The sequence below is a fragment of the Chelonia mydas genome, chromosome 11, assembly GCF_015237465.2.
Source record: "Chelonia mydas isolate rCheMyd1 chromosome 11, rCheMyd1.pri.v2, whole genome shotgun sequence".
Classification (NCBI taxonomy): domain Eukaryota; kingdom Metazoa; phylum Chordata; order Testudines; family Cheloniidae; genus Chelonia; species Chelonia mydas.
In genome coordinates, this window is record NC_051251.2 from 52201356 (window position 1) to 52223308 (window position 21953).

The 21953-nt window shown below is 40.5% G+C and overlaps 1 protein-coding gene across 9 annotated transcripts in view; it reads right to left on the reverse strand.

Moving 5' to 3' along the window:
- Positions 1–811: 811 nt before the first annotated feature.
- Positions 812–21953, reverse strand: part of STAT4 (signal transducer and activator of transcription 4) — a 63982-nt gene continuing 42840 nt past the window's right edge. For 3 of the 9 annotated variants that reach the window (XM_037912536.2, XM_037912537.2, XM_043524877.1), the window contains 14 exons: positions 21807–21866; positions 20389–20406; positions 20209–20302; positions 19040–19084; positions 14456–14539; positions 13521–13619; positions 11783–11918; positions 9797–9849; positions 8683–8777; positions 8075–8211; positions 7755–7946; positions 6634–6700; positions 5765–5873; positions 812–4484 (listed from right to left, as the gene is read on the reverse strand). In XM_037912536.2, the coding sequence (XP_037768464.1) occupies positions 4458–4484; positions 5765–5873; positions 6634–6700; positions 7755–7946; positions 8075–8211; positions 8683–8777; positions 9797–9849; positions 11783–11918; positions 13521–13619; positions 14456–14539; positions 19040–19084; positions 20209–20302; positions 20389–20406; positions 21807–21866 (1216 nt within the window). In that variant the 3' untranslated portion in view covers positions 812–4457. Of the gene's footprint in view, positions 5874–6633; positions 6701–7754; positions 7947–8074; positions 8212–8682; positions 8778–9796; positions 9850–11782; positions 11919–13520; positions 13620–14455; positions 14540–19039; positions 19085–20208; positions 20303–20388; positions 20407–21806; positions 21867–21953 lie in introns of all 9 variants that reach the window. The other 6 variants (XM_043524873.1, XM_043524874.1, XR_006284732.1 and 3 more) reach the window with 5 other exon arrangements.

Here is a 21953-nt window from a genome sequence, read left to right on the forward strand (position 1 = left end):
TCTTGGTGAACCTAAGTATTGGAATATCCACCAGCTTTATGGGGATTGTCTGCCCCATTCTTTGCAGTTCAGCCTAATTGAATGACCACAGCTGGCTCCCCACTAGGACCCTGGTCACAGAAGCATTATAGGTTAAACAAACTGTGTGATGGGTGAAATTCCGTGGCCTGCGTTGTGCAGGAGGTCAGACTAGATGATCATAATGGTCCCTTCTGATCTAAATATCTACTATCTATGAACATGCTGTGGTGTGGAAAAAGTGAATAAGGAAAAGTTATTTACTTGTTCCCATAGTATAAGAACTAGGGGACACCAAGTGAAATTAATGGGTAGCAGATTTAAAACAAATAAAAGGAAGTTCTTCTTCACTCAGCACACAGTCAACCTGTGGAACTCCTTGCCTGAGGAGGTTGTGAAGGCTTGGACTATAACAGGGTTTAAAAGAGAACCGGATAAATTCATGGAGGTTAAGTCCATTAATGGCTATGAGTCAGGATGGGTAAGGAATGGTGGCCCTAGCCTCTGTTTGTCAGAGGGTGGAGATGGATGGCAGGAGAGAGATCACAAGATCATTACCTGTTAGGTTCACTCCTTCTGGGGCACCTGGCATTGGCCACTGTCAGCAGACAGGATACTGGGCTGGAAGGACCTTTGCTCTGACCCAGTAGGTCTGTTTTTATGCTGGATGAATTTGATGCTTGCCTCTTTAAATGTCTCAGTTCACACTGGTGATTCAGACTCAAGAACAACCAAGGCTACTGAGTCCTCCCACTGTTGTCTTATCTTTAAAAGTCCCACAAGACCAAGTATCCAACAGCAAAACAAAATCTATTTTTATTTCTATTAGTCATATAAATTACAGAGATTATCAAACTATATACACGGTTTAATATCAGCTCTGTGCTATTATGTGTAATTCCGGAGAATTACTTACGGTCATTTGTTTTTCAAAGTTTGACTACATCCCCCTGACTATGTACAAATCATTCAGACTAGACAGCGGAAAAAAATGTATTCATTTATTTTAAACATACTCCATTTGCACAACAAGGAGATGCCAGTTGAAGCAGATCATTGGGGCTCTCCCTCCCTTTGCTTTCTCAACAGTTTACAACTGAGGACAATAGTAGTGGGGAAGATCTGGACTCCCTACTGCTTATTCCGCTTCTAACCATCTACTCTGACCTTATATCCCTGCCCCAGTGGATTTTTCCCTATGCTGCTTCTTGGAGGTGCTCATAGTGGCTGTGTGCACTGACCCCTACTTCTCATGACCAGAGGAGCAAGAATCCTAAGATTGTTCTAGAACTTCTCTAGAACTTTTCAATTTAATGTTATAGTACTATCAGCTATCAGCCAAGCCACTAGGCTAAGAGCTAAAACAGGGCCACCAAAGGTAATACATTGGTATTGTTTTACTTTCAGGTCCCAGATACATTATCAATTTAAATGTGAGAGCCTCCAGCGATGGCCCACAAAAGGCCTTAGTAAGATTCCTTCGGAGGTGCCTAACAAAATGGTATGGTAAATGTTGAGGGTCACTCTTTTTTGGTGGGGGTTGGGGGGAGTAGGCATGAAATCCTGGCCTCACTGAAGTCAATAACGAACCTCATTGTCTTCTGTGGGGCCTGGATTTCATCTCAGGTGCTTAAGGGCTTGCCTACACTTAAAATACTCTAGTGGCACAGCTGTGCAACTACAATACCCACCTGCGGAAGTGAAGAAACAGATTGATAGAGCCAGAAGAGTTCCCAGAAGTCACCTACTACACGACAGGCCTAACAAAGAAAATAACAGAACGCCACAAGCCGTCACCTTCAGCCCCAAACTAAAACCCCTCCAACGCATTATTAAGGATCTACAACCTATCCTGAAGGACGACCCATCACTCTCACAAATCTAGGGAGACAGGCCAGTCCTTGCCTACAGACAGCCCCCCAACCTGAAGCAAATATTCACCAGCAAACACATACCACACAACAGAACCACTAACCCAGGAACCTATCCTTGCAACAAAGCCCGTTGCCAACTGTGCCCACATATCTATTCAGGGGACTCCATCACAGGGCCTAATAACATCAGCCACACTATCAGAGGCTCGTTCACCTGCACATCCACCAATGTGATATATGCCATCATGTGCCAGCAATGCCCCTCTGCCATGTACATTGGTCAAACTGGACAGTCTCTACGTAAAAGAATAAATGGACACAAATCAGATGTCAAGAATTACAACATTCATAAACCAGTCGGAGAACACTTCAATCTCTCTGGTCACGCGATTACAGACATGAAAGTTGCGATATTACAACAGAAGAACTTCAAATCCAGACTCCAGCGAGAGACTGCTGAATTGGAATTCATTTGCAAATTGGATACAATTAATTTAGGCTTGAATAGAGACTGGGAGTGGCTAAGTCATTATGCAAGGTAACCTATTTCCCCCTGTTTTTTCCTACCCCCCCCAGACGTTCTTGTTAAACCCTGGATTTGTGCTGGAAATGGCCCAACTTGATTATCATACACATTGTAAGGAGAGTGATCACTTTAGATAAGCTATTACCAGCAGGAGAGTGGGGTGGGAGGAGGTATTTTTTCATGCTTTGTGTGTATAAAAAGATCTTCTACACTTTCCACAGTACGCATCCGATGAAGTGAGCTGTAGCTCACGAAAGCTTATGCTCAAATAAATTGGTTAGTCTCTAAGATGCCACAAGTACTCCTTTTCTCTGTGCAGTTGTAGCGCTTCACCGTAGACACTACCTACACTCATGAAAGGGGTTCTCCTACGGGCATAGGTAATCCACCTTCTTGAGAGGCAGTAGTTAGGTTAACAGAAGAATTCTTCCATTGACAGAGTGCTGTCTACATGAGGACTTAGGTTGGCTTAACAACGCCACTCGGGTTGTGGATTTTTCATACTCCTGACTGATATAGTTAAACTGATCTAATTTCTAGTATAGACCAGACCGATGTTGTACCTCACCCTTTGCTTGTACAAATGCATATTTTGCTTGCACAATTAAGTATGCTCCAGACTGCATACTTCGCAGGCAGAACTTGGATATCTATCTTTTGTAAATTGTCAGTGTTTGTTATTCTAAAACAGTTAATTTGTCATGGGTAATTCTGAGAAAAGACCGACTGTCATGACTAACAGTAACATGGCTGCTTTAAAAAGGCAAATGACCTTTTATGTTAAGAACCAGTTATTCTGCGTATTTACATCTGTACCTGAGGCAATTTAGCTCTTTGTAACTTTGCACTATGACGAGGTGCATGTTTGACGGTACTCAGCAAATGAAGCAGCTCTTTGGTCTCCGTTTTATCATTCAGTGTGTCCCTAAGGCCTCGATTATGGCACATCATCTAAACCCTGCACTGAATAAGGACTGTTTCTTTATGGGCTTTTCTGAAGTACTCATCACAGTGCCTCACAACCATGAATAAATTTACCCTCACAACTGTCCTGCAAGACACAGAGATTTTATTAACCCTGTTACAGATGCGGAATGGAGGCACAGAAATTTAGTGACCTTTGAAGTGTAGTGCCTCTAAAGCAGGGGTAACCAACAGATGGCCCGCGGGCCAAATCCAGACCGCCAGATACTTTTAAACGGACCCCGAAATCTTTTTATTTACTTATTATTGCTATTATTTTTATTATTTTCTCTGGAGTCTGGACCTTGACCGAGAAATTTATACCGTAGCAAAAACTAATTTACTACCCACCCCTGCTCTAAAGTTTCTAGAGAACTCTTCTATTTCCATTATTCCCTTCTCCTCCCTCTTCCCTTCCATGGATTTTACTGGAGGAAGATAAAATCTGTCCCTTTGTACTGAAAGCAGTTCATGGCAGGAAAAGCTGACTCCTGGCACCTACGGTCAGTGTAATGAAGGGATGGATGAGAACCTTTAATTTAAAATAAAAGCAAAGAAATAGACATTATAAAAACAGAACACGAAATGTACAGCATAAATCCTGATTTTCTGAACACATCTTAAATCCCTGTAGTTATTCTAAGGTCTTGCTTTCAAAATGTTCCATGAACAGAACATCTCCATCCTACAGTAAGTCTTGTTTTACAGCAATACTGCAGTCCTTATTTCCATAAGCAGGCCCACTGGGCTAAATTCATACCTAGTGTAACGCCACGGAAGTCAATGGAGTTGCACACCAGGGAAGGATTTGGCCCATTGAGTTAAGAGGTAATATTGCCTTGAGTGAGGACTTCAGTGGCAGGCCCCAAATGATGCCAGATGTTTGTAACTCCAGTGACTTCCCTTGGGAGGCTTCTGATTTCCATGCATTTGAAAGTACACATAGGCCCAAGAAGAACATGGCATTGGCTTCCAGGAAACCCTTATTTACAAAGCTGCAGAAACAACTTCTTTTTTTTAACTTTCATTTTATAAAGTATTTTGGCTGCTTTGTTGTTCTTCATGGTGTCTGAATTTCAGTCAGCTGAATATGGAGAACTCAGCTAGAAGAGAGGAATGAAAACATCAGCTTTAAGGCAATTATTGCTGCATATTGAAAAACAAAACTAAACAAGCCACAGTTTGCTCAAATTATTTCCAGTGACAAACACACAATCACAGTGCAAACTAAGCCCTGACTTATGTAATGGTTCCGCACCCTAGCCTCTTAAAGAGGCATTGTCTGGTAGTTTAGGTTCAGACCCTAGAACTATACAGAGAGAGATGCCCCACGCACACCCCCAATCACACTCTGGGGAAATTAGGGGCTTGTTTACCTGGAGACTTTGTATGTGGCAAGCTGAGAAGTGGATAGACAGCACACTAACTTGCTGTGCACTAACTCGCCACACGGACTCTGCTACTGTACACTAAAAGTTCCCTCTTGCCACATACTGAGTGCTTGTCTTCACGTACAGCGCCGCAGCTGCGCTGCTGTAGCGCTTTAGTGAAGCTGCTCTATGCTGATGGTGACAGGAGAGCTTCAAATCACACCAGCCCAGCTTCGGTCCCCAGATATTTAAACCCGGGTAAGAAATGCAAGAACCTGTCCTGCTTTGGGTGCAACTTGTGAGGCTGAGCTGCCTCATGTTCTGCAGAGAACTCTGAATGCCGTTCTTAGCAGGCAAGTAAAATAGAAAATGATTTTAAAATAAATAAATACATTTGTAATGTAACTTTTAAGTCTCTCCATGAACTTTTAATGAATGTTTTGTATTTGTTTAGTTAAGACATTTCAGTTCACCTTTAACATCTCTGAGACAGACCCATCTACACGTGCAGCTGGAGTAGTCATTTTCATTAGTGCAAAGTGTCTGTAAAATGCTACCACATCAGAAATGGCAACTTCATAAAATGCATGGCAATGGGTGAATCAAGCCCTCTGTGTTATCTGTAAAATCGGTATAATACTTACATACAGTTCTGGGTGTTGAAGCTTAATTAATGTGTGTACAGAATTTTGAGATCCTTGCATGGACTTTTGAGATCCTTGCATTGCGAAGTTCTAAGATATAAAGTTCATAGTACAATGGTCACCATGAAAAAGACATTTCCTACCATACTGAAGAATTCTACTGCATTTAGAATAGGAAAGAACTGGGTTATCTCCCATAGCACTGTATGGGAACTGAAGGCAAGTGCTGACTTTTTAATGGTTACAACTGTACTCTCACCCTTTTGCACTGCAAAAGAAGCCTTTCTCTCCACTGGTAACTCTTTCTCTCCACAAAGTAGACCCCATTTGCTTAGTAGTAAATTATGAATGAAAAAACTTGCAACATACAGCAGTTTCAATCACTGTGGGACTCAGGTGTTCTCTCAGCACAGCATAAACACTTGGAGACATGGGAAGAAGATCTGATGGAGAATGTGGATCTGTGGAATCATACAGGCTTAAAAGAAACACAAATAAAATAACCTTAAAGATGATTAGGAAATAATGGGAAGAAACCCCTTTGCAACTTAATGCATCAATAAGGGACATGAACGTAATCATTCCATGGTAGATCGGTGTTTGGGTAACACGGATGTAGCAGCAGGTAGCCTGTGAAAGAGCCAACTGCATGCTAATGTCCTATTAGCCCACAACATCAATGAGAATACCTTGAAAAGATATAGCTGCAGGCACACACACAAAACCATACTGTACACTTTGTGCTACTCCAGGAGCACAAAGGTGCCCTAAACCTTGTTTAATCTGTTAATTCTGTCTGCGTAGGGGGATCTTCCTGTGATCAGGAACTGCAGAGGCGCTCCTATACCACTTTCTGGCCACTTGATGCAGGAGCTGTAGTCAGGGAAAGAAAGGTGAAACCCAGCTGCCATACCCAAGATTCTGGGGGACATTAAAAGTTGGAAGACATTAGAGGAGCCTAAAGGCTGCTCTAATTTATTTTGCATACATTCCTGATGCATAGACAGCATCAGGACTGGGGAAGAAAAGGTGGTTTTAAAGCCCTCTTTACTTATTCCCCCAGCCCTTCATTGAGCACTCCTTTGCCAGGCCAGAGAATTGGGGCCCATATCTCTGTGTTGCTATCACTAAGTATTTCCATGGGAAAAAGATAGAATCAAAGAAACTGCGGGATGAAGGGAGGTACACAGACTTAATGAATAACATCCAAAGTGTAAAACAGCTCTTAGATTACTCACATTTTGGAGATTGGGATAAATACAGCAGGCACATAACCTTTGACCCCTCCTTCTGTAGGTCTTGAGACTAAAAAAGAATCAACGTTAGGGAAATTTTTAAAAATGCCCTAAAGTTTCTACGCTTATTATTTACTGAGATTTAATACAAATATTTTAAAAGCTGTAGAGCATAATGTATTGAAAGGGAAACATAAGTATTTGTTTAATCAGGAACGAGCAACAAGAACATGGGCAACAAGACAGGGCTTGAACCTGCACAGACTTACACACATAAGTAACTGGACTCACTTAAGAAGTTCCTCTGAAGTCATGAGGAGTACTTAAATGTATTATAGGTATGTGCTCTAGTCTTTGCAGGTCTGAGCCTTTAGAAGCTTTAACTGAAACCTTTAGCTGCCTTTAACTGAAACCTTTCATGAGGGGACAAAATAGGATTGTGTTCATTCATAAGTAATTCTGACTACACTGGCAATTTTAGTCAATATATATCGCATGGGATCTGCTGCTTGTTTGTCTCTCTGGAATTATAAGTTACTCTCATGAGCTGTTTGCCATTACTAAGTCCCCTGAACCTCAAGTGAGAGGTTCTTGGAACTGAAGGAACAGCAAGTGACACTGCTACATAATTCTGGAAGCAGACAAGCAAGTGGTCTTGTAAATAGAAATAAATATCTGAAACATGGGCAAAGAAATGTAAGTTGAAAGTAAATGTATTTCTGTAAATAATGAATTGAATAACTTTCTATAATATGACTGCTTTCACAGAGATGTTTCTTAGCTTGTGCATATCTAAGTGTCATTGTTATTTATTATTGTATTACCTACAGTTCATAGAGTAGGGTCCAACTATGCTCGGTTCTGTACAAATACCCAACAAAAACACAGCCTCTGCCCCAAAGAGCTTACAATCTAAGTATACGACAAGAGACAACAGGTGGAAACAACAGGCAGACAGGGGGTGCATGAAAAAACAAGCACAGTTTTTATAAAGGAATTCCATAAAATGAGGTACTGTTTCCACAAGTAAACATTTGTTTTCCTAAGAAAAAAAGTTAATTTGCGTATCATCTGAATTTAATGTTACTTTCCAAAAAGGGTAAGTATAGACTATAGAGCCCAACCTTCATTTGGCTGACAGCTGTAGTATTTGCCAAAGGCTTTATCTTTGGGAATATCTGGATACAGATATTTCAGTGGATTTTCAGGAACATTGTCTGCCAAAATAACTTTGTAATCTCGCAAAATGTCAGCAAATGGCAGCGCAGTTAAACGACCTTTATTATAGGGTTCCACTGAGTGGAACCTTACTTCTCCTGTAAAGACACAAAGGCAATATAATGGTGAATAGGTAAAGAGGTCAACAGTCATAATCAGCTACACATTTCACCTATCATTTATAGTTTGGATTGCCTTGAATTTTACACTTTTAAGCTGCACTTACCATTTTCTGACTGGTCCACCCAGGTAAAGGTAATTCCTCCCAGATTGCTTTCACTAAACCTTAATAAAAACGTTCCAGGCATTTTGTCCCTGAGCAAAACTCGTTCCTTCTCCTTGCTCACAAATCCCATTATATACCTGCAAGTATAAGAAAACCATGGCTTTACTTACAGAGTAATTACAGCATCCATTCTGTGGCATTCATTTCCCAACTTTTATATTGCAATGCCAGATAAGTGCCAAACAAAGTAAAAGGCTGGTTTTATAGGGCCCACTGCTATAGACCTCACAAAGGCTCAACATGAAGTTAGTGGGAGTTTTATCTGCACAGGAACACAGCATGGGCCCCCATCACAGTGTGGAGCATGACAAAATTTACTTGCCTGTAAACTAACTAAGTCCATAAAGGAGAAATCTAAAATCCACTTCGAATAGTTTCAGTAGAGTTTTCTTCAGACTACAAATAATTGCAAACAATATGGCATACTTGGAGATTTTTAGGCCTTTGAAAATTCTTTTCTGTAATGCTGAATGTAGACTTAAATAAAGAGAAGGGACAAATGAGATAAGCATGTTACATCAATGGACAGTTGCCAGTATATTACTCACCCGTCAATCCAAAGAGGAAGAATGTGTTTTTTAATTAGGTCCAGTATTGCTTCGAGCCATACCCAAAAGGTAAATGACTTTCCAGATAAATGTTCCTATTGGTAAAATAAACAAACAAATAAAAAGACAATTTCAACCACATCTTTAACACAGTATCAATGCTGCATGTCCCTGTCATTTTCACAGGAATAGTTCTAGTTTCTATTTATCTGAGAATGATAGAGAAATTTATTCAAAGCAGCAATTCAAATCTTACTATCTTGTGTAAAAAACAAAATATCTATATGATTTGCTTTTCAAGATTTTTAGAGGAAGTGCTTCACTTTACACTCTTTATTTAGAATAATTAATGTCTATATCATTTCTCCCTCACTATGAAACGATAGCTTGAGAGCACAGCTATTTCCTTCCAAGAATCTTCAAATATTACAAATATATTTTAAATAATGCATCTTTAATATGAATGTATTGGATTTACTTTCCATACTCAGTATTTTTGTCTGATTCTGACAAAAGTATTTAGATGTATTGATTTACAGCCAATCAGTTCTTGAAGTATCTTTGTTTTAGTTCACAAATGAGCATGTGGAGTAATTTAACTTTTTAAAACAATGTTAGGGTCTGGCTCCCATCAGTGTTTATGGTTTCTTAAGTCAGTTGTAAGCTAACTGGAATGGTCAAAGAAGATTCAAATAAAACTACTGACTAATGGTCAAGCCATTCATTTTCTAGAGATGGCCTGTATCTGCCAATTTAAACTGCATCGCCATTAAAATGTCTTTTATTAAAAAATAGTTCCGTTTCAACAACTTTAGGACAGGTCATTTTGTGGAGTAAATGGTGACCAACTGTGGTTTAGGGCATGAACTCCTCCCAGTCAGATTTAACCATTAGGGTCCTTGTTGGTTCCTTCCATTAAGCAGCATTTTAGAATTTAATTTGAGTGTGCTACGCCTGGAAATCCTGACACAGGGCAGCTCAGAATGGGACCAATCCTGATCTGAGACATGTCAAGTGGGAGGTTTGTCAGTGATGTCAATGGGGCAGAATTAAGCCTGCATGCAGGCACTCAAAGGAAAAAGAAAAATACTTTAATTTTTTTTTACAATCCTACCTTGCAGAACTTTGCCCAGGACAGTTGATAATCATTGTAACTAATCTGTTGCCCTAAAATTTAAAAAGAAATATATCAGTCCCTTTGTCTGAAGTTCCTGAAATAGGTTCATTTGTGATACTTGAATATTAAAGCATTTACATTGTACATGACATTTACCTGAACAACATGATTACAAGCAAAGTTTCTCTATAGGTGGACCTGCAATTTAAACATTACAGCAATGCCCTGAAGCAACTGGGGACTTCTGTTCTATATCATCTTAAACACAGAGTTCCACTTTTTATCTGAGTTTGCTGCTCATGGACTTCACTTTATCTGAGGTTTTTCTGTTCGAAGTTCTAATAAGAAAATCTTTTATGATACATACGGCCCTACCAATGTACTCTTCTGTAAATGCTAGCAGAGAAGAAATATAGGACCTTTAGAGTAACATTGCTTAAAATGTAGTTATTAGTCATGTTGTTTCAAATCTTGAATGGCTTAATTCTCCTGTGAAATAAAACCAACCTTAACCTATTTTTTCCCTAGTTACTGAGATAACAGAGGAGGGAGATCGTGTTTAGACAGGGAATGGCACCCGGAAATTGCAACAGGTCCCAGACATTTATCCAGTAACGGGCTCGATCACTTGAAGTGTTTGGGGCAGGAGTGGGAGCTGGGAGGGGAGATCCTTTAGCCTGACCATCTTGCAGGAGGATTGAGATACAGGCACAATGCCTGGGAGAATGCAAACATGTCCTTCCCTCAGTTTTTTTTTCTATTGTACTTAGGGTTCCCCTTGTTGTGGCTGCAGGTCTTTTGCATTCTCACTCCTGGTCTCGTCCCTCAAATTTTATTAATGTGGTTGCAGCTCTGGATCCCAGCCCCGGAAGAGGTTGACCATGAGCACACTGGACATGCGCAACTGCACCTCTCTTCAACCCGCACCACCATCACTTCACCGCAAGAAGTGGCTCTAATCTGGATGTTCCCTCCTCCTGTACAACAAGCCACTAAAAAAAGTGGTTTCATTCCTCTAGGCAAATTGCCTTCCCCTCCCAATCCTCCTGCAGCAGCCTTCCCCAAACCAATAGCAGCTGCCTTAATCCCCTTTTGCTGCACCTCAGAAGTATCCTCCCCACTTCAGTCTCCACCAAAACTAAAATCTAGCTAAGGAGCCCCCTGTGGTCTGTCAACATCTTTTCTTCCCTCCCTCCATCAAAAAGGGCAATCAGTCCAATCAATATCCACCTGACTGACATTAGAAGGAACAGCCTCTCCACCTTTTAACCACAGATAAATCTACCAGCCTCCTCCAAAGCTTGAATCCCCCTTCTGGAGGACAGGTAGCTGAAACCTTCAAGTGTCCATCCTGCTACTAGAAAGCTTACTATGACTTAACTGATACACTACCTGCCCATAGAGGAGCTCCCTTCTCCTTCATCAGCAGAGCAGGAGTGATCCCTCTTTGCCTTCAGGAGACAAGTGACCCAGAAGATAAAAGGTGGGGTGTGTGTGTGTGTGTTTATTTTAACAGACCAAGACTGCCCTTTCATTTCATAATAGGTTCACAGTTCTTTAAAAACACTTACCATAGTTTGTTGCAACTATGACACCCTTTTGCTTAGCCTAACCGTCTGGAAGTTCACAAGCTAAGGCACTTTTTGCCATGAATAAGGTGAAACATACTTTGTTTACTTTAAAAGTATTAGCGAACAATTGGCAACGCTGAGCGGAGTGATGGAGGTGGTTGGTGTTGCTGAAAAGTGATGTCACCCGTAGCAATAGCACATGAGAGCACAAAGGGGAAGAAGGCAAACTGTATTTACAAATTGGTTGAGAACTAGTGAACAATGTGGGGGAAGAAGGGGGGGTGGGGTGGAGGAGGGGATTTTGGGCATAAATTTTGACTTCTAACCTGCAAGTGGGAAGAGTGTGGCTGTCATGTGTAATATTTAGAAGTAAATAGAAATTGAACAGCTATCGTAGTTTTATGGTTCTTACCCATAAGTTTCTCTGCCAGCATATTGAGCTGCTCAGAATTGAGTCCACGACCAACATAAGATGAAAACTGCCAGCTCAGTACTTCTAAGAGTTGACTCAGAGTGGCTGTGGGGGGATTGTTAAAGAAAGCCAGGTTCTGCAATAGAATTCACGCTTTGTTTATACATTGGTAGCACTCTGAAAAACATTAGACATTTCAAACTGCAAAGAGGAAGTCAGATGCACCTTAGTTTTGATAGTCCCAGAAGGAAGTGCTGCTAACAATGCTAACTATTGAAAAGCTGCCCGATAAGAGCAGGTGTTCTCAGAAGACAATTTCCATCTGGAGCAAACACAACTTCAGTGTGCCAAGTCTATTAACTAATCCTTTAAGACACCCTGTATAGAAATATGTTGTTAAATTCTTTTTATGGCCTGGCTGATGGATTTTTTTTTCTATTTGAATCCTTTAATCTAGAACAGACTAATGACTGTGCTCCAAAGACTTAGGTTAAGAGTTTTGTTTGGGTTAAAAATCTAGATGGATTGTCATTTGGTCTGCCAATTCTTGGTGGCATTCTGACACATCCTTTCCTGCATTCTCTGTCCTCGCAACATCTACAGGCAACCACCAATCCCTGACTGAAAAAGTAGAGGAGCTTCTCATTTAGAGCTACTATTATAGCTATTCCACGATATGGTAGCAGTAATGCTGGTAAAGGTAATTGATGTGACTAAGTTAGCAGTCTGTTCTGAACCTACCGCAGACTGGGAAGCAACAATCTTTCCCCTGAAGTTGGAGCTACTAGCAGGTGGTGTCAGTCCACTTACTTATGCTCTAATTTAATAAAAGCACTAACTCCTGTGAAACAAGTGAGGAAAACTGTATTTAATACAGTACAGAAACTCTTATATATCCAATTTGACAGACTGATGCTCAAGCTATGAGTTACATATTGCAAAGAATTAATCTGAATAATGAAAGCTCTTTTACGTATAACATGTAAGTATATATTAATCACAGGCATGGATCATTTTTTTCAGTGAAGTTAGTGTCTGTGAATGATATAGGTTTACAGCATTTAGTACAAGGCAATCTTCTATGGTGTTCCATATACTCACAAATTAGGAACAGTGCAAGAAGCAGGAGTACAAGACTTCTAAGTACACCCCTTCAATTTTCCCCAGTCCTGTTGCAGAGAAACCACATCAAGAGAGTGAAAGGGTAATTAAATCTACAAGCCCATTCTATCATTGGTCTTTTTACCAGGACTACCAACATGCCAGTTGAGAATGTTTGCTCTGTGATGTTGAGATTTGTCCACTAAGAACTGTGTATGGTGCCTAGCAGAGTGGGGTCCGGGTCCATGCCAGGAGCTTGTAGGTACTATGATAATACAAATCAATAATAAATAGATTGGAAACTTCCAGTAAGTCATTTCACACAGACCAAAAACCAGGAGTCAAATGGTAACAGTTTTCAGTCAATACTGACCTATCTTACATTTGAACTGTCAATCTGGAGGTAAAAAAGGCACTGTGTCTGGATCCAAAGGCCCATTCAATCCTCTACATAGTGTTAATCATATTATTATAAATGTGATTACAGCTAATTTGTAGTATAGAGTGTATGTGCAGGAAAAAAGGCCAGATTTCCTATTAGTATCAGATCTGGGAAAAAATCTTTTTCTGCTTGACAAGTGGATAACTAGAAACCTGAAATATACAGAAAATTAATATTTTGGATTTGAAGACCTACCTGAGAATCCTTTGACAACAAGTTGTACCAAATAATAGAAGCCCAAGCATTAGGTAACTGACTGACATTGGAAATCATCACTACAGGCAAAGAGCTTGTCTGGTGAAGAAGACAGAGTATGTGAATGTTACAGAGTGTTGCATACAAGGCATTCATTGGGGAATGTATTAGTCTACCAGCATGTTGTTGTTTTTTAAATTAGCATAATAGTTTTGTAGTATTGGAAATTGCAATAGTCTCAATATCACCTCTTTGTCTTTTGGCATATTCCTTGGGGCAGAGATCTCCTGGGGTGCTGTTGCTGGCTAACTGTTGGTCTGGGGATGGGCCCCCAAATGTTCAGTGAATGTTAGTCTCAGAGCTCAGCTATATGTGCTGGACTCCACAGAGACCCAGATGGCCGGCTGTAGCTGTGTCTAGGGGCTGCCTTATCAGCTGTATGAAAGAGCTGCACGAAGTATAGCTGCCAACAGCCAGGCATCTGTCTGGCAGGGAGGGGATCTATGGTATCCCTAGCACTGTTGGAGGGCTCATGTCAGCCACACTATGATGCGCACAAGTGGTGAACCAGGAAGACCTGCAGTCATGTGTATCATGGGCCCCTAAAACTTTCTCTTGCCATATCATATCCTTCTCAAAGCAGTATGCCGTGCTGCTCCACGGGGCATCCCAATCCTGCTTTTATTGAACACAATGGGAATTTTACCACTGACTTCACTGGGGGCAGGACTGTGCACGGAATGCTCTGCAGAACATCATATTTATACTGTACGAAAGTAAAGCACGCATAGCCAATTAGAGTTAGCTCAAAAGTTGCTGTAAATCTACGTACTGTGCATCTTTATCCAAGAATTCCCAAACTCTTGTAAGTAACAGGTATTGATTTGGCTTGAGGACAAATAATTGCTTATTCTTCCCCACACAAAAACACTCACCTCCAAATCTATAGTCAGACCATACAGGGAGACCTGTGTTTCAAAGCTGATGGAGTGCAGCTCTTCAGTTACCATCTGAGGGCCCTGAGGAAGCAAACACATTATAAAACTGTGAACAAAGCTGGCACTTAAAACTGGTTTTGGGAGCCTGACTACAACCAAACCATACAGAGAACACAACACTGAAAGAAAATATGTCAGTTGAATATACTGTATAAGCAGAGCCAGTGGAAAATCGTGGGTATTTTATTTAAAAAAAAAAAAGCAGTGCCCCGACCTTAAACTCTGCCTAAAACTTCTGCTGTTTTCTGAAGAAGCTAAGAAAACATTGTTAAAGGGATTGTTGCACTTTTAAGGATTGAAGTGAAAAATGAACAAAAGGAACTATGCTTTTTGCAAGTTATAGAGATGGCCTCAAATGTGTTTTTTTTTTTTAAAAAAAAGCTTCTTTCGTGATTGACAATTTCAATGTAAAACAGATTCCTATTTCCCAGCGGACTCTGTCTATCTTTGGAGGACTGGGAATGCAACATCCCAGGAGGGATAAACGTGAGCAGCCGCTCACTTAGCTTTCCTGCTGCCCAACAGCTCCTCCATATCTTGGGCTAGATTGTGCAACTTGCACAGAGAGCTGCATGGAGGCCCTCCGGCACCAGCAGCAGCGCAGGGAGAGACTGGGCCTCAGGCATAAACTCTCCCAGGGCTGCTCAGTGCTCATGGGGTGGGGGTGCATGCATTGCTCTGTACCATCCAAAGGGGTGGTGTATCTTGCTTTCTAGTGTGCTAGAGCCCCACTTCCTTTTCAACCCTTTCCAGTTGATTTGCTCTGTGGAGGGGTTAAGGTCAAATCCCTGCTTACAGAGAGTATTTATAATTCTCTGTCTTTGCATAGGCCGCAGGAGGAAGGTCTCCTTCCATGACTCCCCTTCCCCTTGTGCATGCCTGCAAGGGCAAATAACAGCCGGGAGCTGTAGATCAGGTTTCCACCTCCTATCAGGTCAAAGTTCCCCTCCTGAAACTACCCAATCCTGCCATTCCTAGTATACTGTTCAATGGGGAAAAGCCAGTTTTTTACAACCAAAAGTGAGACAAAAACCCAAAGGTATGATGTCAACTTTATGCATCATCCAAAGCCATGGAAGGCACAGTTTCACTGGCTTTGCAGTTCACCTTTTAAGGTAAGCTTTGAATAAAAAGCCCCCCCCCCACCCCCCACCCCCATGTGGCACAAACCACAGCTGCAGAACCTTTTGATCAATAGGCTTTCACGGACGCTTACCTGGAATGAAAGAACTAACCAATCAAAGAATTAAAAACTGTCTCTGGGCCAGATTTTTAAGGTATTTAGGCACCTAAAGATGCAGGTGGCTGCCCAGTGGGATTTTCAAAAGCACCTGACCTCTCTCAGGAGAGATTTCATTTGCCTATTCTAGCTACTACACTCCTTTGCCTTCTCCTTTTTTCAGAACCTGGGACCAGCAGCAGTGTGGCACAAATAACACAGCTATAATAACCAAGCAGGATACTTGTGCTATCTCATTTATGAATCTATTTCTAGAGCCTCAGTATATTTTTTCCCAATTGCAGTTGCAGCATGGAACATTGACAATTGTCTCCATCTGTTAAATAAAAATGATTAACTCAACTTCCCCATCCAGGACTAGAACACTGACCATATGTGTTTTGAAGGGCAGATCTGCAAACCGTAACCACAGATATACTTGGAGAGCAAGTCTGTGCTTATAAAAAGGCAGAAGCTGGTAGAAGTTTGGCATCTGTCACTGCATGCAGCGATCCACCAGCAGTTTTACTTAAACACTCCAAACTAGCTATATAGCTCCAATAATCCTACTGAAAGTCATAGTCTCCTCTTGCCTGCAGCAAATGGAAGTAGCCAGCAGAAAAGATTTGAGGACAAGAAGTAGCCACCCATATGCTTGCACTATCACCTCAGAAAGTGGGGGCCGGCAGCAATACTGAGAAAGCTGGCAAATCTGTGGCATGGCCAGATGAGCCACACGCAGGAGAACAAAAGTAACAGACTGGCCAAATCACAAGGATCTTCACATGGAATCACTCTGTCTCTGTGCTGTTTCCTGTCCTCCCCCAGCACAATAGGCACTAGCTGCCTTGCTGCCACTAGGTTCCCCACATGCTGGCAGCATGGCTGTGACTCCCTCTGATGGTGGAGGATGATCAGAGGATCTGTAGCTGCTCAGAGTTGCTGTACGCATTCGGGATATTATACCATTTACCAAACAGAATGGTACACAAAGTACAGCCTTTTCCCGGCCCCGCTCTTCCATCCAGCCCATATCCCTCACACTGGTGCCAACGCTTATAATTTTATTGTGAATCTTGTCTTATTTTTTTTTTTAACGTCAAGTCCCAATTCCTGGAGACCTGTGGTTATGTGAGAATCTCCCCTTACTTTTTGTGGGTTTTCTTTAAATGAATGTTGCTAACCTTCCTGGATATAGAGAGAATTTGGAAAACGTAAACCTAAAAGGCTAACAAACTAGAAGGCAAATAAAAAACCCCAAACACTAATTATTTAAAAATCAGGAGACTTTAAAAGATCACATAGCATTCTTTGGGGGCCTGATGCATACATTTTGAACACTTGGGAGTCCTGATAGTAGTTTTGAGTGGACACTTGGCACCAAGAATTCTCAGGGGGAGGATGTGATCTGTTGGAGGAATATACTCTCTCACTACCTGTCCCATCTGCATAGGCCTCAACTTTTCTTCATGCCATCCGTGCTCTTTTGCTTCCCACTGTGTTGCATAAAGGGAGGGGAGCATTTACGCTATGTCTACACTAGAGAGTTCAAAGCGCTGCTGCGGGAGCGCTCCCACGGCAACGCTTTGAAGTGTGAGCGTGGTCACGTGCCAGTGCTGGGAGAGAGCTCTCCCAGGGCTCCTGGTAATCCACCTCCATGAGGGGATTAGCTCTGAGCACTGGGAGAGTGGCTCCCTGCGCTTGGAGCCTGTCCACACAAGCTCTTTAAAGCGCTCAAACCTTCTGCTGTCAGGGGGGTTATTTTTCACACCCCCGAGGCAGCAAGTTAGAGCGCTATAAAATGTAAGTGTAGCCAAACCCTTGGATAAGACCACAGCATCTGTTACTAAATCCAAACTTAATAGGAGGTGCACAAACTGAGGGCAGGGCAGTAGCATTTTACACCCACTTTGCACTCATTTACCCTAGTGCAAATTCACTTCACAAGGCACAGAGCATCAGAGAATCAGACCCTGAGTTTCAGTTTTACTAATCAACTGGTGAATTGTTCCAGTCAAGAATACAGATGTGTGTGCAAAAATGTGTCCTGCTTGGTTTTAGGTTGTGATGGGTTTTTTGTTTTTGTTTAAACCATCCATGCTGATCTTTTCTTATTTTGCACATAAACTCTATGACTAAGGCCTGGTCTATACGCAGTTTTTGTACTCTTATAACTGTGTCTTTTAGGAATGTGGGTTTTTTTTTTTTTTTTTTTAAAGATATACTAGTATAACCCCTAATGCGGATGCAGTTAAACTGGTAGAAGGGTACTGTAGACCAGTATAGCTTTTCCTCTTCCTGGACAGGAATACTCCATACTATGTTTATACTGGAATAGCTGCATCCACACTAGAGGGTTATACCACTTTAACTATACTGGTACACTTAAAGCCATACGAACATTCATGTGTAGAATTCTAATTTTTGTTTCAATCTTATATTAAACAAAAACCAGAGGGAAAAATAGCAAACTTACTCGAAATACTAATTCATACTGATGTCCTTATACCGATATTAATGGTATTTGTTTAAAGGTGTGTTTTTTAGAGAGCAAGAAAATGCCTATTTTGAGGTTATGTAAATTTTTCTTTGGGGTATATGGGAGAAGCATACTTTTAGACTCTTCTAGGATGCAGTCACTCACAACATCTGTTCACTTTACAAAGCAGAAGTGTACATAAGTCTCCCAACTGTCAGAGGGCATGGATAGTCCAGTGTGTGTTAGTTATTCTGTAAATCTGAAGTTTTATATTATAATCTAACCACAAGGGGGCACACTAAGACCAGCTACTGATAAATATTACCAAAGCAGGACCAAATTCAATGCTGATTGAAGAAGGCACAACTCCATTGACTTCAATACAATTACACCCTTATTCCACTTGTGAATTTGGCCCTCAGTTTACTTGTTTAATGAACTGTTCTTACTGGATTAAAAACAAAAAAGTTTGTGGAAACATTTCTCTTGTTCTGGGTTTCATAAAACTTTGTTTTTACAAAATATAAATGTTGGGCCCAATTTAAAAGAATATTCCTTAAGAAGAAACACATGCATTTGGATACATATATCCTGCTGTCTAACACAACCGTTTTTGTTGTATAAAATTGAGGCTTTTTCATTCAAACTTCTAAGAAATTTATTTCTGAAAAGTTCTCATGTATTTTTATTATTACGACTGTCTACCGTTCAGTTTATCATGACTGTGTTTATTTCAAAAGCTAACATGCCTACAAATGAGATTAGCGGAAATCCATTCTAAAATACTTTTTATTTGAAAGTCATAAAAAAAACCACATTATACCTCATTTCCTTTGCTTCCAGCACTTGATTTCATTTCTTTGGGTTGCTGTAAAATGGAAATTAAGATTTATATTCAGGAAGTTTATAGACAGAAATATTTAGCAGCAGTATTCACTACAGTGGTTCTACTACTATGGTTGTATAGTGATGGTCTATTTGTGCTGTGCATCCTTCAGAAACTAACACATGATTTCTTCAGGGATCTCAAAATAGTAAGTAATTGTCCCATGACACTAAATGGCCGATGGAATCAAAATTTGTCTTTACATAAACTAATGGCACTGGATAATCCTGTGATAAGTACACGATTTACATTGAACACCTATAATTCAGGCTCAGATGGTGTTTCTTCATAAATCTATTCAGTGATTATTTTAAAGAAAAGTTTTTAAAATACACAATTAACTCATAATATTTCAATAAAGCTAAGTTCATAATAAAATAACTAAACAAGAATGCAAAAAGTGAAGACTTGCATTCTAATTGCAGACTCCATTCCTGCAGGACTTCTATGATACCCCACAGTGGTTAAGCCACAGAAAGAGACCACAGCACATCACTGGAGATGTAGTCCCGTCAGGCAGCAGGACCAATCAGGAGAATGGGGACATGAAAGACCCAGCATTAATGTTGATTCTGACAAAACTCCATTTTTGATAGGAAAATTTTTCATTCCAAGTATTTCAAACACCCCTTTTCCTTTATTTAATTTTCATCTACTTGGTCAGTTCATTTTTTCATTCTAGAAAATATCCAAAATAATTATCAGTAGCAAATATGGAAACTCAAACGCTACAAATCATATGAAGTCAGATTAAAAATCTAGAGCCACTGGACACAGAGGGAATGGGAAGGAGATTGGTTTGTAGAGCAGAAAGTACATGGTACCTAATCTTGTGTGGAGTATTAACAGTGAGCATTGTATAGCATATATTTGATAAAGAGAGTAAAAGCAAGTACTATGAGGCTATGTGTGCTGTTTCTTTAAAACTCCAGCAAAAAGTGGGGCATGATGGGGCTGTGAAAGGTTCTAGGTAGAAGCTCTATAGTGAAGCAGAGAGAAAGACAGACAGCTGTAGGAATGATACAGTTTTCCTTGTTCAGGTTTAAAAAAAATTCTGTGATGCTTTACCAATGTCACATGACAAGAACAGTACCTGGCAAACTTACCAAATGTCTAAATTCTACAGACAGACTTCCATTTGCAGATTCATCCATATTCATAGCTTTGACATGAGTGCCACATAGAACAAATCTGCGATTACTAGAAAACACATTACAATAATGTACACAATGGCAGATAAAATAATGTGGGATAAGTTAAGAAATCTCAAACTTTTATAGCCTTACCTTACAGTTGACACATTCCTTAAAAAAAAGAAAGAGAAAATATATCCTGTAACCCAGTGTGTGTGTGTATATATATATATATATATAGTATGCACTCAAACTAATTAGTGCCTTTTAAAAAAGAGCAGATTAAATTATGCCTTGGTCTCTAAAGGTCCATTCATATTATCAATGCAGCTGTGACTTTTGCTCTGTAATCAGGCAGGCACATAGCTAGTTATAAGTAATATGATTCACTTTGTGCCTTCACAGCCTTTTTTCTGCCATCAGAGCTATATGTGCATATCCAAAGCTACCACTCTGCCTAACTATGTTTGCATCAATGCATTCTGGGAAAATAGAGGCATCTGTACAGCAGGGCACAGAATGACTGGAGGACGTGCACAAAGCATCAATATGTAGGGCAGTGCACTCTGAGATGTCCTCCTGCCCAGACACCTGGGAAGAAGGAGGACTAACCAAATCACTCTGTAAAAAGAAAAGAAGGGCGGGGGGGGGGCTCAGAGGAACCACTTACAGGAAGACAGCCATGTGCCACGCTCAGTCTCTGGCAGGGGTGGAACACTCTAAGCTTCCATAGTGATTAACTATAGCACCAGTCCTCCAAGAACATGCTTAACTTTACTACCTTGAGTAATCCAACTGAAATCAATGGAACTATTCACAGAAATGAAGTTAAGCAGGTATGTAAATGTTAGCAGGATCTGGGCCTGTGTTGTGTTCTGACATAAATTAGCTTTTAGAGCTAGCTATGCTATTAACTAGTTACAAGTTAGAATCATTCAATTAGAAGTTGAAATGTGGCTAGCGCCTAAGGTTCTGCTGAGAACAGCCAGTGAGAAACCTGAAACTCCCGTTCTCTTCGAGGATCCGGACCTTAGCAGTTATTTGTTTTGTGATTACAAATTAATGCAGCCTGATTTCGTCAAGAGCACAGGGGCATTGCAAAGACAGATGTGTTATGAAAGCCAAAGCTCGACCCAGGTTCACTTGGGTATGACAACCTTTTAGTGAACCTGGGCTAACATATGCTTTCCACCCAAAACTCAGCAAAACTGGTTGGCATTCCCTTTAACTTTTTTGATCTGTGTAAATGCAGATCTCAAGGGGCACAATCCCAGAGGACTCAAAGCTGAAAAACTGTTTGAATGAATATGCTGCTGCTGCCAGCCAAAACCACTGTGTTTCACACAGCTCCTGTTACAAATCTTCATTGGAACTGCTGACTCGAATTTTAAAATATCCGGTATAAAGAAAGCTTTTTTTAAATATAAAATAAAATCTTTCACCAGTTATTGACTATAATAAACCTCCTTAACATTCGAATAGGTCTTGTATTTTAAAAACACAACAACTTTCAAACCACATAAAGCAGCAACACAGACTTTGAGCCCTAGGTGTATAATGTAGTCACTTACTTGTCAATAGTTGCTTTCACTCTGATCTGGTAGTTCAGCTCTGGCAATTTAATTAGCAGCCTGGGAAATAAAAAGTGTAAAACTGAATAATCAGAACTAGGACTTGTCCCTTTTATATAGTAAAGTTATTTGTCACTATAGAATAAA